Genomic DNA, 15,520 nt, shown 5'->3' with positions numbered 1-15,520 from the left:
GCTGAGTTACACATATCCCAAGAGTCACTGACAGCTAACACGCACTTTTTCCCGAAAAGAATGTGCTCATTAATTAAAAAGTGAGATATAAGTTACACCATTTTTAATTTTCAAAAATCTTATAAAGATTAAAGAAGCCGTGTCTCTCATACTCTCACTAGTGACAGGACTATGAATCTGTGCTAAGTTCCTGTGATAAAGCCTCAATATTATATCTACACTTCTCTGCAGCAACTTAATTTTTAGGACTTTATGCTGTGGCATGTTAGGAATGTATACAAAGTTTATTTTCTCTGTTAATATAATACACATTAACACATTAGGTGTTATATATATTTAAAATCATAAATAATCAATTTTTAAAAATGAAATTGGTGAAGTAAATGATACATCTATATAGTAAAATTTTTTATGGTCACAAATCCTGAGGTACAGATGTTTTAATAATATGAAAAATGTTCCGAGTATATCACTAAAGAAAAACCAAAAAGAGCATATATCATTCAATATATATTTAATGCACACAGATGCAAACACTAGAATAAAATACACCAACATGTTAAAGTAGTTTCAGTGGTTATATTGAGCAGTAAATCCTTCCACCCTTCCTTCCTCTTCCTTTCTTTTTTACACTCCTCCTTATTCTTAGTTTTCTCTGTTTTCCAAGCTTTGGGGCTTTCCTTTTACAATTTGAAGAAATGTAGTTTTGTTTTATTTTTTAACATGATCTTATAAAAGTCTGCTATTTGCATTTTCCTTGTGGAATTTTCGTGCAAAAAGAAAGTGAAAGAATGACATTCCTCTCCGTTGTATTTGATGCCCTTTCCCTTAATAATTTGGTCTCTTCCTCCATGGCCAAAGAGGGTAGAAAAATAGGAAGCCTTCCTTTGTGCCTGTCAGAAGACCTAGAAAGCCATTCCACCCTGTTCATTCCTCTTCAGAAAATGGTTTTTAAAAAGAAATGATTTTTACTTCTTTTTACCTGATTTGATCATTGAAGGACTGGTAGAAAAACAAGTCATGTATTTGCTGTATAATTATTTCATGGTATTTAAACATTATGCATTTCTTCTCCACAACAGTTAAAAGGCTAGTTTTACCTTTAATATGTAAAGTTTAATAATTTACAGCTTTTTTGACACCTCACGACATTTTTCTAGTAAGTTAACAAATCTCGGCTTTTTAATTTTCTAATTAGTATATGAATAAAAATTGGCAAGGAAACCAAAACAAGTCACATTTAAAGGCTCAGATAAGAAAAGTGGAAATAGCAAAAATAATGTTCAATACTGACTAAAAGCAGTTGACCATGTCACTTCTCCAACTCAAAGTCTCAGGCTTAGGGAAGGTGCAGAGCTCCTTGCAGGCGAAGACTATTGGGAGCCGAAACTGGTGGTGGTAGGTCGTGCCTATTTTATAGCGACACCCGGATACGGTCTGGCATGAGCAGATGGGGTAAGTTTCAAGAATGTTGAGCTTGCAGTGGATAAGTGAAATGTACGCTAGAGTATATTTTCAGACAATCCTTTTAAAAAAGTGAACCCTATCAGTACGATCTTCATAGGCACTTCACGCATTTCTTTTCAGGGAAATCAGCGGTAGAACCAGTGTTGTGACTTTGCCTTCTAACTTATTTCCACGCTGCCGGCGTTCCATGGACCCCAGATTGAACACCAGGGTATGCTGGGCCAGGGACTCAGACAAGTGCGAGGCTGTCTGGGGCAGGGGAAGGTTGAAGACATGGTATGCATGCTTCTCTTTTCCCAGAGGCCAGATGAATTCTGCAGGGAGGAAGGAAGTCATGGCAGTAAGTAGGGCTGAGAGCCATGGGCAGTGCTCAGGAATCCCAGCAGGAACTTCGAGTTGCTTCCGTGTCTAGGAAAGTCCTGCCAATGAACTGGAACATGAGGTATGAAGGGGGAAAATGGTGGGCTTTGCAAGAACAAATTCTTGGAATACCTATGACAAATGTGTGCAGGAGTAGGGAGACTTAAACTATGGGAGGAGCTTGAGGGGTTTAATTCCTACAGATTCTAGAGATATACTTTAAAAAAAATTGTATCCATTATGGTTACTCTGGTCTTACTATCAGCCTGTGGTCACATGGAAAACAATATTTTTGTAACCCTTTTGAAAGAATAGTTTTGAGGGGGCACGCACAAAAGGCACGCCTGTGGGCCTCTTGTTCCTGCCTTTAAAGCAATAAGCACTAGAGGTATCCTTTGGTGAAAACATCAGTTACCAGGAAATTAATTAGCCAACATGAAAAAAATCTCTGCATAGTATTTAATCTTCCAAATAAGAAGTCTTGGTTCTTGGGTCAGACTGATAAATGAGATGGCATTTAGACTGACAGCTTGGATCCATTTCTTTCGGGTGCAACTGAGTGTCAGACACACTGAGAGACACCCGTCTGCAGTGTTAGGCTGTCCTTTTTGGTGTTGCATAGGTAATTACCTTTCTAGCATTTGTATCTGATTTGGAAAACATTTTAGAACAACTCAGTAACAAGTTCAAGATTTTAAAAACATTGCACTCCCTTCGCAGCTCCCTCCTATGACATGAATGTGTAAATTGAATTCTCTGTCAAGATGGAAAACACAAGGGCTGGCTTCCCCAAACTGTTTTCATTGGCTTTACGGAACTCAAACACACTAGTCTGGGTGACTAATACTTCCTGTAAAATAAAGATAGATCAACACATAATTAAGTTCTGGCTCAAATATAATTGTCGTCTTGGAAACAGTTTTGAAGATAAATATGGTTATGCTAATGAAACTCCTCATGATTCCCACCAATGATTCAGTTTCATAACGAGGCCAGGCCATTTTACGATCTTGTGCCACTCATTTCGTAATATATAAAGGGTTAAAATCGTTCATAAAAAACACTGAAGAGGAGGAAAAAGTGATAAATCTTAAATTCATTAGTTATCAGTGCTCATCAGGATTCCATTTGGTCCTCTGGTCCAGCTTAAAGGTGCTTTTTCGCTTGTGTGTGGATTTCAAATCCTTCTTACCCCATTAGGCAGAAAACAGCTTTCAGAAAACATTTTGAATGAATAATTCCTAGAGTATTTCTCTGAACGCTCTCTTTGGGGGACTTAAAATTGGATGGATCCAAGAGAAACAAGAGAAACCAAATTCTCTGTAGCCAGTGTTCTCTCCTTCCAGCCTTGAAAATTGAGTAGTTTTGTAGGAAGTTCTACTCGATGCCTCACCCGAAGGGCAGTCTGCCTGCTCGGAAGGGTTTTGTTGAGGCCGAGTGTGAATTCCGGGCGCGACAGCGCTTCGCGGCTCGTAAGATCACACCCACTCGGGGGGTGCGTGTGGGTGAGCGCGCGTGTGCCAGCGGGCGTGTGTACGTGTGGGGAGGTGTGCGCCGGAGGGGTGGGGTCAGGGGCAGCGAGCAGGGCGCTAGGTGAAGCCGGAGGAAAGGGAGAAAAGGGAGGTCGCCCGCTCCGGCCTCTGCCCGGGGTCCCGGCCGCTGGCTGGCGTTCCGGCTGCACCTCGCGGGGCGCGCCGCGGCGGCGCCACAGGCCCCTCGACCCGAGGACCGTCGCCCTCCGGCCGCCCGTCCCGCGCGGCCCGCAGCTGGGACGCGCGATGGCGCGGGACTGACGCCGCCTCCCTCCGGACCCCCCTGCCCCGCCGGGGGCTCTCGGGGCCCCGGCACCGCCCCGATCTGCATGTGGGACGGGCGCGCTCGCGCCCGGAGAGAGCGGCCCGCGGCGCCCCCGAGGCTGTGCCCGGCCGCGCGGGAGGACGAGGCGGAGGCGGAGCGGCGGGCCGGGCCCGGCTCCCGGCGCTCCGCGGCCCGGGCGCGAGGGCTCCCCGGAGGGAGCTCGAGGCGTCCCGGACTCGGAGGAGGGACCCGGAAGCAGAAGCGCAGCCGCCAGGCGAGCCGAGCCGCTGCCCCCGCTGCCCGCCGGCGCCGGGTGGGGGTCCCGGCGGCTGGATGGGCAGCGGCGGCGCGGGCCGCGGGCGGCGATGGGCGAGGAGCAGAGCACGGTGAGCGGCGGAGGGGCCCAGGAGGCGGGAGACCCCACGGGGGCCGCCGCGGGCCACCCCGCGTCCCCGAGGCCGCGGGGGGACAGCGGCGGGGCGCCCGGGCAGTGCACCGCCCCCGCGGACCCGAGCGGCGGTGGCTGCGGAAGCGACTCGGACTGCGCCGACTCGAGCGCCCCCGAGCCCGCACGGAGCCGGGGGGCCGCAGGCTGGACGGAGAGCCGAGCGCGCAGGCAGCCCGCGGGACTGGCACTCACCGTGCCCCTCAACCCTCAGACTCTGCAACAACAGCTGCGAGAGGAGGAGGAAGAAGCTGGGCGCCGAAAAGAGGGAGGGGATGAACAGCAGGAGGTGCCCCCCGCAGAGGAGCCGAAGCTCAGGACCCGCGTTGGGTCCCCGGACGCGCTGGTCCTGGACGTGCTCGGTCAACGGCGCCCGCCCCCCGCCAAGAGGCAAGTCTTTTGCTCGGTGTTCTGCGTGGAGAACGACCTGCCCCAGGACCCCACCGCGGAGCAGCTTTCGCCGCCAGCCTCGCCACCTCGGGCTCCGCCGGTGATGGACCCTCCCAGCGCCCCCGCCTCCTTTCTGAGCCCCCGGCTGTCCCTCCCAACGGACCCCGTGTCCCCCGATGGCGGCAGCATCGAGCTGGAGTTCTACCTGGCGCCCGAGCCGTTCTCAGTGCCCAGCCTGTTGGGAGCTCCACCCTACTCTGGCCTGGGTGGGGTGGGGGATCCCTATGCGCCCCTCATGGTGCTGATGTGCCGGGTGTGCCTGGAAGACAAGCCTATCAAGCCCTTGCCCTGCTGCAAGAAGGCCGTGTGCGAGGAGTGCCTCAAAGTCTACCTGAGCTCCCAGGTAACTTCACCCCCCCCCCCCACCCCGTGTCCCCTCCTCTGCGCCCCATTCAGCATTCCAAATCACTGGCCAGGAAGTCCAGCTCGCCAGCTCCCTGCTCACAGGAAGAGGTGCTTAGATATCCTTATGAGGACCTCTATCAGTTTCTTACTTCTCAGTTGCTGTAATTATTTAAGTATGTTTTGCCCTCACTGGTTAACTTGACTGGAATTTAACTCTGCTCTGAGCAAGCGCGGAAAAAAAAAAAAACAAGGCACCGTGAATTGCCTTCTGCTTATTTCTTTTACAAGATTGCAAGCCAGAGCTTGCTCAGAAAGAAGGGCAGTGAGAGTGCCTCATAGGCCTGGTATCCCAGAAACTAACAAATTGTGGGCAGGTATTTATTTGTTAGTTTTGGTATCCCAAAACTAACAAATAAAATAAATATGTTTTCACTTAGTGAACGGAAAGGTTGGAATTAATGTTTCTGGTCCGTGATACCTGGTTGTTTAAAAAAGAATTTGCTCCATTTATATATTACAGAAGTGTAATTTATTTATTCCTTGGCTCTTGCCCACTTTTCAGTTTTTTTTCCCCCGAAGTAAAGTTAAAGTACTTTTCCTCACGAAACATTTATGCCAGCACAGCACTTAATTTCTTTAAGAGGTAACAAAACAGAGAGAGCAAAGCAAAGCTAAGAGGTTTAGCGAAACAAGTGGGGGTGAAACTTTCTTCCTCTGCTCCTTATTTGAAAGCTTTTTTTTTTTTTCTTGGAAAGATTAAAAGTGCAACAGACCTGCTTTCCTTCACTGATGGTGAATGTGTTCTTCCAGCCGTGCTCAATGTGTTATGTTTCTGCCAGGGTTTTGCAGAATCCCGAATACCCTTTGATCCTGTGTCTGATTGTCCTAGGCCTATTCATCTTTCACCCTGGCTGTGTAGGTGCCAACTTTTCTGTGAAGCCTTCCCTCACCCTCCAGGCCACTGTTTATATACTTTCAAGATACTTCTGTGTGATTCACATGCACTGAAGTTGTTCCTTTTGTTTCTGTCTGTCTTTGTAGACTGTATGGACAGTGTCTTACAGTCTCTGTATCTGGTAGTTTCATGTCAAGCCCCTTTCCTTTAATAACATGGACTGCAGTGAAGTACACAGGACCCTGCACAGCACAGTGTGGTTCCTTTGTGCTTGGGGCTAATCTATGCTTGTGTCTAGACGGAAAGTGTGCAGTGTACCCAACTGAGAATGCAAAGGGAAATATAGACAGAATGGAATGTTACACAAACAGTAACTTGCCGAAGACAGTTGAAATTGTCCACATGCCTGTAAGACATGATAATGTTTCTTTCAGGATTTATTCACAAACAGATACTTACAACAGGAGGATGTTGGCTGCTCATTGTGGTTGCTTCTCTGACATCATCATCAAACAGATATTAGTACCATCCACGTGTAAAGACGTGGTGGCCTTCAGACATTTCCAGTGTATGATCCCTGCTCCAGTGAAGTCATGTGAGAGCAGATGTATACACAACAATACAAAGTAGCACGTAATGAGATGTAAACAGAGTAACAATACCAGGTGGTACTTAATGTTAAACACAAGATACAAATACATTGGGTTACAAGTTCAAGAGAGGTAATCACTGTGGGTTGGATACTCAGCCTTGCAGTTTGATTTCCTAAAGGTCGTCCTTTCCCCAAAGCAGGTTTTGTTTTTGCTTTTGTTTTACTTCCGTGAGTTACTTTTATGAAGTCAGTGTTTTGATCTGTTAGGGAAGAAGAAATGGGAGTGGGGGGGTGGCAAGGCGATGTATCATCGCAAGACACAGTCTCTAAAAACTCCTCTGCAGTGTCATAGAATCTAAAGGTTGTCTGCAGCGTTTATGATCATGTGTAGGTTCCTGATCTTCCTCCCAAGCGTGTGACAGAATTTTCAATAACAAAAATATGTTTTCCTTAAAATAATACACAACAGAAAGATGAGTCATGCAGGCCAAGCTCTGCCACTTCAGGGTTTTTGCACTTGCTGCTTGTGCCTGGAATATCCCTGAGGCCTTCTGTTTTCTGGCTTCCTCCTCCCCCTTCCCCCTTCCAGGTCTGTGTGCACATGTCGCCCTTGTAGCCTTCACTAGTCACTCTTTTTAAAGATGAGCCTGACCCCACATTCCTCGTCTCCTTTCCTGCTTTTTATCTTCCCCAGAATGCTCACATACTCTCTCTTCTACTTCTATAATTAATTCCCATGAAGACAGGAGCTTCCACATAATTTATTCACTACTGTATGTTTAGCGCCTAGAACACTGTCTGACATATACACAGATGCCAAACTAATAGTTATTGAATTTATGAAGAGGTGAGTGGCACAGAAAGGATGAGGCAACCACAGAAACCACGGCTGGGAAGGGGTGTTCTGTGTGAGCCCTGAATTCTCCTTGAGCTTCTTGGTGTTTAAGACAAAACACGAGACTCGATGGTTCTGATAAGAAGACAACGGCAGAACTGATGGGTGTGTACTTGGAACTAAAAAGTTTTTTCACAGAATTTTAGCTTATACAAAAAATGGCATGTTTTTTTTTCAGTTGGATAAAAATATGGGCTTGTGATTGTAATATTTCGGACTGGGGTTAATTCTCAGGTCCCTTGTATTCGAAGGATCTGTGTTTCCGTGTCACTGAACCTGTTTGTGTGTTAATTTCCTCATCTGTGTAGTGGGATTGCGGACCATGGTCTGTAATGACACACCAGTTCTAGTGAAAACAAAATTGAACTGCAGAGCCCCTCTGTCTCCCTGCTGAACAAGATCAAAAGGGCAGAGGGAGCACTTTCTTCCGTTTAGGAGGCTTCTTGGGTGTGACAGAAGCAAATCTGTCGAGCCTGAACTTGGCAGGGTACTTAAGACCTTTTGAAATAAAATGATGTATTTCAAATAAAAAGTTTTTAGTGACTTTTCACCATTTTTTGAGTCTGTGCCAAATAATGTGTTATGTAACATAATTTGAGAGTCCCTATTAGATGCTGTATACAAGCATAAAAACAGTGCATCCTAAATGTGAGTTGGCCTATTGCCTGTTTAACGTTCTCCTGAAAGGAGATGCTGCGCACTTTGAAAGAAGGTACTGAGGTGGGTGTGGAGGACAGGAATGCAGATTCGAGGCTGCGTCTCACTTCCACGGGAGGCTTGGACTGAGTGTGTGGTAAAGGTCACTGGAGAGCTGTCGTCATTGTGTCCGCACACACACAGCAAATTAGTCAATGACATAAATACCTCCACACTGTGGTTTAAATATCGTGGCTTTATTTTTCAAAACACGATCCTCCCTTTGTTGCTGTTACTGTGGGCGGCGGGGTGGCCCTCCCGAGTGGATGGCTCTACAGTCCAGTAGGTACCATCTAGTTTCCTGTTGCCATGGTGAGGGGTTGAGCTGATAAGTTACAGTCTTTGACTCTGCATAGGTGTTGGCTTAGAGCCTCTAAAGCACCATGACAGAGGTGGCGGGTTATGTTGGTTCGTATCGCCTGGGTGCATTATGTCTTGGTGCACCACACTTAGAAGTGCATTCCCCAGTGGCCTATGTCTGCATGCATGACTGGCTCAAGGGCACAGTCCCTGGGACGTCCGCAGTCTCCTACAGGCCACGGGGCCTTCGGCACTGTTGCCCTTCTCAGCTGGCTTTGCCACATTTTCCTAGGAGGAATGGTTGTTGCTTTCTTTGTTTCATGAAATGAAATGAAGTAATGAAACAATATGATTTCGTTTCAGAAGTCCTCCACAGATCTCTTTCTGATTTTGGTTTTCAACAGTAAAATCTGTTATAGAATGAAGTAGTAATACTTAATACTTTAGAGAAAGGCAGAGAACTGGGCATGCCTTCTAAAGGTAACAGCTGTTGTGGCTTTCATCACTCTGCATCCAAGTGTCGCGCTTGGCAGATGCACAGGAGGTGGAATGCACACACCTGTCCGATGAGTATTAATAGAGACATGCAGCACATTTCTCCTACAGATTCTGAACAAAACAGCTGCTGATGGTAATGGCCTAAAATGAGAGTCTACTGTAGTCGTGCTGAATCAGTGACCCAGGGGCGAGGCTGTGTATCCTATTATTAAACTCCTAGTCATCCAGACATTTTATGGGTAAAAGTGGAACCTACATTTTTTCCCTTAAACGTTAAAGCAACCTGTATATTTTTGGAAACTGTCACCTTGGTTATGGAGTTTGAATGCAAACGTCTTCTCACAGGTGAATTTAGAGATGCTGTCATGTCAGGTGTGATTCCGGTAATCCTGAAAATGTGAAGAAGAATATGAGACTGAAATCTGTTAAGTCACTCCACAGATTTGAAAAGTGAAAATTGAGGCATGTGTAAGCTTATTCTTTTGTGTCTCAACTTTGTGTGTTTGTGTGTTTGTGTGTGTTTATCTGGAGGGCGAGGTAACACCTGCTTTCCTACCTTACTGATGCATGCCCTTATTTTCCTTTTTTGTCTCTTTAATAATATCTGTTTAACAGTGTCCTTATTTGTCTTTAACATGTTCTTTTCTTTCTGCTATTGTTCAAGTCCGATTGTAACTGGCATTTGATTTCTGTGGAGGAGACCCCCCCAGTGAGGTTGAGCTCTGAGCCAGCAAGACCTGGTCTGGGGCTGCCTGGGTATCACTGGTCTCTCCCAGCTGTCTGGAGATGAGGTAAGGCAGAGGAAGCCTGCCTTGCACTCTGCTGCCTTAGAGATCTCAAATAACGAAACCAGTACCACTTCCCTAAAGTGGCAACCCAGGTGGTGATTTTGTTTCTTCTAGAGTAGAGCTCAGATTTTATACTTAAAGGCTCTTTCTTCCTTCTTAGGTGAGAGACAGAAAGAGGAGAGTCTTAGAACTTGAGCTCCTGGCTTTTTATTAAGAGTTTTCTATGGGCAACGTGGACACACCTGAGTGGTGATTTCTTATAATTAACTTTGTCGTGTTAGTGTACCGTGTATGCATTTAACAAATATGTCTTGGGTGCCTGCCAAGCACCATGCGATACTTGAAAAATGTACTTAATGCCTTCAGGCAGCCGTCTCATGACCCTGTTAGTACCATTCCTTCTCAGCTTTATCTGGGGGCACAAGTAAGTTTCCTTTAAGTTCCCAGACATCTGTAGGTCTCTCTTTCTTTTCTGCTTCCTTTCTAGGAAGATTTTATCAAAGCAATTCTGGACTACCAGCTAACCTCTTAGTAAGCACAGTACAATGCCTCTTCTTATGTTTAATCTAAAGTAATAAAGTCATACATTACTTAATTCTCTATACACCTATGTCTTACAGCTCTTTCTAGTTTTTGGAAATGAATATTAGTAAACATCTTGCTCCTTTAAAAATATTTATTACCTTCACTTAAAAGAAGATGTCATTTTGCCCTGATCATTGTGGCTCAGTTGGTTAGGCATCAGTCTGCAAAGCAAAAGGTCACCAGTTTGATTTCTGGGGAGAACACATGCCTGGATTGGGGGAACGAGAAGCAACTGACTGATGTTTCTCTCTCACACTACTGTTTGTTTCTCTCCTCCTCTTTCTCCCTCCTTTCCCCTCTCTCTAAGAATAAACAAACAAAATCTTTAAAAAAACATAACTTTGCTAAGTTTATTTTGAACTCCTCATGACAATATGACATATCTTTATAAGTTATAGTATGTTTTTAAAAATTGTTTATTTTGTTCAGAATTACTTTGTCAGAAGAGTTTCTTGTCATAAACTAAATGAACTTTTCAAATCAAGTTCTGTCTTAAAGTAAGAATCCAGTGTTTACAGCAACATAATTCCTAGAATAAAGCATTCTTTTTCAACTTTACCAGTACTGTTTGCCCCATCAATTTTGAGATAATTAATACTTGAGTTTTGAAGTTGCCACAAATAATAGAACAAGCCTTTGATAAATGTCTGTTATCTAAACATTTTAACACATTTTATTATTTAATTTTAATTAACTTACATACTAAATATGTGTTACATACAGGCACTGTTGTAGGTATTACAGATACAGAGAACAGAAACAGATAAAGCCCCTGCCTTCACAGAGTTTATATACTAGGTTGGGCAAGGGAAAGGTAGTAAGAAATTTGGGGGAATTCTTTATAGATTTAATATTTTGAGGGCAGTTGTCCGGGAGGGTTTGTTTTACAAGGTGACATTTGAACGCAGGTCTTCCTGATTCTAGCGAGGGAGCGCACCATGGGGACTTCCAAGGGGAAAGCAAGTGTAAAGTGCCAGAGAGAGGAGCGTGCCTGGGCTGTTCCAGGGATGGCAGAGCTCCGCCGGGCCGAGGCACAGGGGAGGAGATGAGGAGCAACATGAGGAGAACAGCAGAGGAGGGATTGGCAAAGCTGGCCAGGTAGGGTTTTTAAGAGGCCATAGAGAATTTGCATTTTCTCTGAGATGGGAAGCTAAACTATGAGGAAGTTTTGAGCTGTTGCCCTTTAATGAGGTGAGGAATACTGTATGTAAGAGAACTAAGTTTAGGAAGAATTGTACCAAGTTTGAATAGCTGTTCAGACATTTATGAAGGGATGTTGGATAGGCATTTGGTGTCTGGCGTTCAGAAGACAGAGCTGAAGAGAAGATATGAATTTGAACTTTTTGGACCTGTAGAGGATATGTATTTAAAGCTATGAGACTAGATGAGGTCATATGGGGATTGATAATAGATAGAGGGGGATGAGAATTGAGTTGGAGCATACCAGTGTTTACACATATGGAGCTGGGGATGCACAAAAAAAGGAGCAAGAAGTCTGAGAGGGAGTGGGCCAGGTAGGCATGATGAGAGTCATGGTATGGTGGTTACCCAGAAGTCAAACAAAGAGAATGTTTCAAAAAGGCAGACATGGCCCTGGCCGGTCTGGCTCAGTAGCTTGAGCGCTGGCCTGCAAACCAAAAAGCCACTGGTTCAATTCCCAGTCATGGCACATGCCTGGGTTGTTGGCCAGGTCCCTGGTTGGGGGCATGGAAAAAGCAACCAGTCGATGTTTCTCTCACACACTGATGTTTCTCTCCCTTTCTTTCTCCCTCCCTTCCCCTCTCTCTCAAACTAAATAAATAAAATCTTAAAAGAAATTAAAAAAAATAAAAAGGAAGACAGTCATTTTTGTCTAATGCTTCTGAAAGTTTCAACAGGATAAGGATTGAAATTTACCACTGGATTTCCCAACAAGGGGATTGTTTGTAGCTGCGATCAATGCTGTTTTCATTGGCAGTGACGGGGTTGGCTTTCTGATAAGAGTGGGTTCGAGAAAACAAGAACAGCTTCATTTATGGACTGTCGTAGTCAGTAGAAATGTTATATAAGGAAACTCACAGTTCTAGAGAACAAATAACTGGCCTTACACCACCTAGGTAGAAAATGGCAAAGGTAGGATTTCAGTTCAGGCCAGCTTGACACTAAACCCCATGACCTTCTTATAGACTTTCAATTTGTTATTATACAAAAGTAGGTTTACATTTGTCCACATGGAAAATAATACAATAATTAATAATAATATAAGAATAAACTGTATTTTGCATGTTCACAACTATAAACCTAGTTCTACCATATCCTGTATTTATAAGTTAAATATATTTTATTTTTTCCTTTACATTTATATGTGTTGTACAAAATAAGAAGTCTTCCAGTTGAAGAAGAGGAAGAAGCTAAATTACATGTTTTGAAGAAGTGGAAGGCTCTTGCCCAAATTTAGAACCAGAGAAAGATTTCTACCAAACTCTGCCTCATCTTCATGTAAGGAAATCAAGAGGAGTTGAGTTTAGAAATGCTACGATTTGACTTTTGCTAAGTTTTAATCACAGTGTACGATCCTGTGTCCTTAACTCTCTGGCCATTCCTTTTGCTTCCATGGGAGGTTTCTTATTTTACCATCTGTTAATGTTGGCATCTGCATGGTCCGAAATCCTCTCCTCTCAGATCGCATCCACTCCCACGGTCTCCAGTAACACCTAGGTGCTCGTGACTTCCACACCTTCCTCTCCATCCCCGGTCATGCCTCGCTTTTAGTGCCGTACAGCCAGCTCTGTAACCCACCCCAAACACCTGTAACTTCTGAGAACAAAACCCCCTTTCCTCTTCCTCCCTCCCATACCCCGAATGCCTTGCTCTTCCTGTGCTGGTCCCTGTTTCCCTCAGTTGTACCTAGGTCAGAAACTTGGCAGTCGTCACTGAGTTCTTCCTCTTTCTCACCCCCCCTTCCCATCAGCCACCAAAGTCTTTCCATTAGAAACATATTTCTATCTTCTCTACTTTCCTCCATCTCTACTGGCACTGCCCTTGCCCAGGCCACCACCGTTTCTCTTCTGGATTTCAACCACAGCTTCCTACATGGTCCCACTGCTTTCGTTTTGACCATTTCTAGTATATTCTCCACACTCCAGCCAGAGGGTTCTTCTTGGGATGCAATCTTGGCATTCCCCTTCTTAAGCTTTTGATGTGTGCCTCTTGCTTTCAGAATAGAATCTAAACCTGGTTTACATGTGTCTGAGCAGCCTGACTCCCCTTTACCACTCCTACCTTTGTTTCTCAGCAAGTGCCCCCCTACACCTTTAGCCATATTCAACTTCTCTTTGTTCCTTGAGCTCTCTATGACTCTCAATTATGAGCTTTCAATATAGTGAATGACAGGAGGTTTCGTCACAGGGGGTCCACTTTTTTCTCTTAACGCTTTAATTCTCATTTGCCTCTTTCACACTTTCACACTCTTCCAGTCTCAGCTTCAACATTTCTTCCTTTGAGAATGCTTGACCCCCCACACCTGCATTAAGCATCCTTCCTATATCCGTTGACAACTCTTTGTACTCACTAAAAGATTCTTTTTATTTCACTGTATTTAAATTGCCTGTTTTTTGCTCTGTGCTCCTTTTTTTTTTGCTGACCAATTTCTTAGCTCTTGGTGTATTGAAAGCATAAAATGAGTATTTGTATACCAAACTTATTTATTTAGACCATAAGCCAGAGGCTGGTGTTGTCAATGTATAAATTATTAACACAGCCAAAATCATATTTAAAATAAAATTCCCTTATCCCCACAACCTCTCCAACACTTGTTATTGCTTGTCTTGTTAATTATAGCCCTTCTAACAAGTGTGAGGTGGTATCTCAGTGTAGTTTTGGTTTGCAGTTCCCTGGTAGCTAGTAAAGCTGAACGTCTTCTCATACATCCACTGAGCCTCACTCAGTGCTGGTGGGAATGTAGACTGCTACAGCTACTGGAACACAATCTGGCAGTTCCTCAGAAAATTAAGAATGCAGTTACTGTATGGCCCAGCAGTCTCTCTCCTGGATATTTGCCTGAGAAACTCAAAAAACATTTATTTGCAAAGATATAGGCACCCTTGTGTTCACTGCAGCATTATTCATGGTAGCCGAGACATGGAAGTACCTGAAGTGTCCTTCCGTTATTGGAATTGGGACTGGATAAAGAAGATATGGTGCATATGTACAGTGGAATCCTCCTGAGCCATAAGGAAAGAGGGAATACTGCCATTGGTGACTACATGGGTGGAGCTTGAGAATATTATGCTAAGGGAAGTAAGTTAGAAATACCAAAGGACCATATGATTTCACTTATGTGGGATATAAAACTGAAACTCATAGACATAGGCAACAGTGTGGTGGTTACCAGAGGGAAAGGGGTGGGAGTTAGGGGAGTGAAGGGAACCAAATGTATGGTGACAGAAGAGGATTTAACTTTGGGTGGTGGACACACAATGCAGTGTACAGGTCGTGTGTCATAGAAATGTACACTTGAAACCTATATGATTCTCTTAATTAATGTCACCCAATAAATTTAATAAAAATAAAATAAAATAAAGTCTCAATATTTCATTGTCTTGCTTAAAAATTTGTAAGACCTCCCCATTGCTCTCCATAAAGATTCTCATGCATAACGCTGCTGATGAGATTGACCTTGGCCTCCCCTGCTGTTTAGGCTTTTAGAGTCTTTTTTACTCTGCTGACATTGTATGTTATCCCCTTTTGTCATTATATGTCTGTGTGATGATTTTATGTTTGATTAATTATCTCCTCCCCAGCCCCCACCCCCAACTGTTCTTTGAGCATCTTTCCAACCAGCCCTTGGCACAGAGGCCCGGGAGAGAGTAGGTTGCTCAATAGATATTTCCGAAGAGACTGAGTGAATGATTGAAAGTACATTATAATATGTTTGGTAAAAAAAGTTGGTTGGTAAAAATAAGGTTCGTAAAAAAAAGTAAGGTAGATATCTGAACCTAAATTTTTGATGTTTTATTTCACCGTGTATTTAAAACTTTAATCCCATGGGATGCTAGGGCCTGAACGTGCCCTGGCGCCCCATCTGTACCCGAGGCACTTCTTTAGTTATAAAACCTATTCTGGTTCCTGTGTCTCCTGCTTACCAAATTCCTCCAGAACCTAGGGGCATCCGACAACCATTTTATTTTGAACATGACATGGGAGTCAGGAATTTGGGAAGGGCTCAGCTGGCCAGTTCACACTGGGCCTTTCTCATGGGGTTGTGGTCAGATGTCAGTTCACTCACTTGGCTGTTTGTCGTGAGGGTGTTCAGCTGCCACCGTCTCAGAAGTGCCTGCATGTGGCATTGCCAGCGTGGTATTCTCAGGGCAGGGGACTTCTTCCATGAGGGCTGGGTACCTCCAGGGCCAGCGTCTCAAGGGACCCA

At 44.5% G+C, this 15,520-nt stretch overlaps 1 protein-coding gene across 1 annotated transcript in view; it reads left to right on the top strand.

The window, feature by feature from the left end:
- Positions 1-3,894: 3,894 nt before the first annotated feature.
- The window catches only part of RNF217 (ring finger protein 217), a 104,297-nt gene continuing 92,671 nt past the window's right edge, over positions 3,895-15,520 (top strand). The window contains exon 1 of the mRNA XM_037045831.1: positions 3,895-4,862. Within this exon, the coding sequence (XP_036901726.1) occupies positions 3,990-4,862 (873 nt within the window). The 5' untranslated portion in view covers positions 3,895-3,989. The remainder of the gene's footprint in view (positions 4,863-15,520) is intronic.

The sequence above is a fragment of the Sturnira hondurensis genome, unplaced genomic scaffold (genome assembly GCF_014824575.4).
Source record: "Sturnira hondurensis isolate 20B ecotype Veracruz unplaced genomic scaffold, ASM1482457v3 Scaffold0004474, whole genome shotgun sequence".
Taxonomy (NCBI): Eukaryota; Metazoa; Chordata; class Mammalia; order Chiroptera; family Phyllostomidae; genus Sturnira; species Sturnira hondurensis.
Note: the sequence above shows the minus strand (reverse complement) of the source record. Positions and strands in the feature narration are given on the sequence as shown.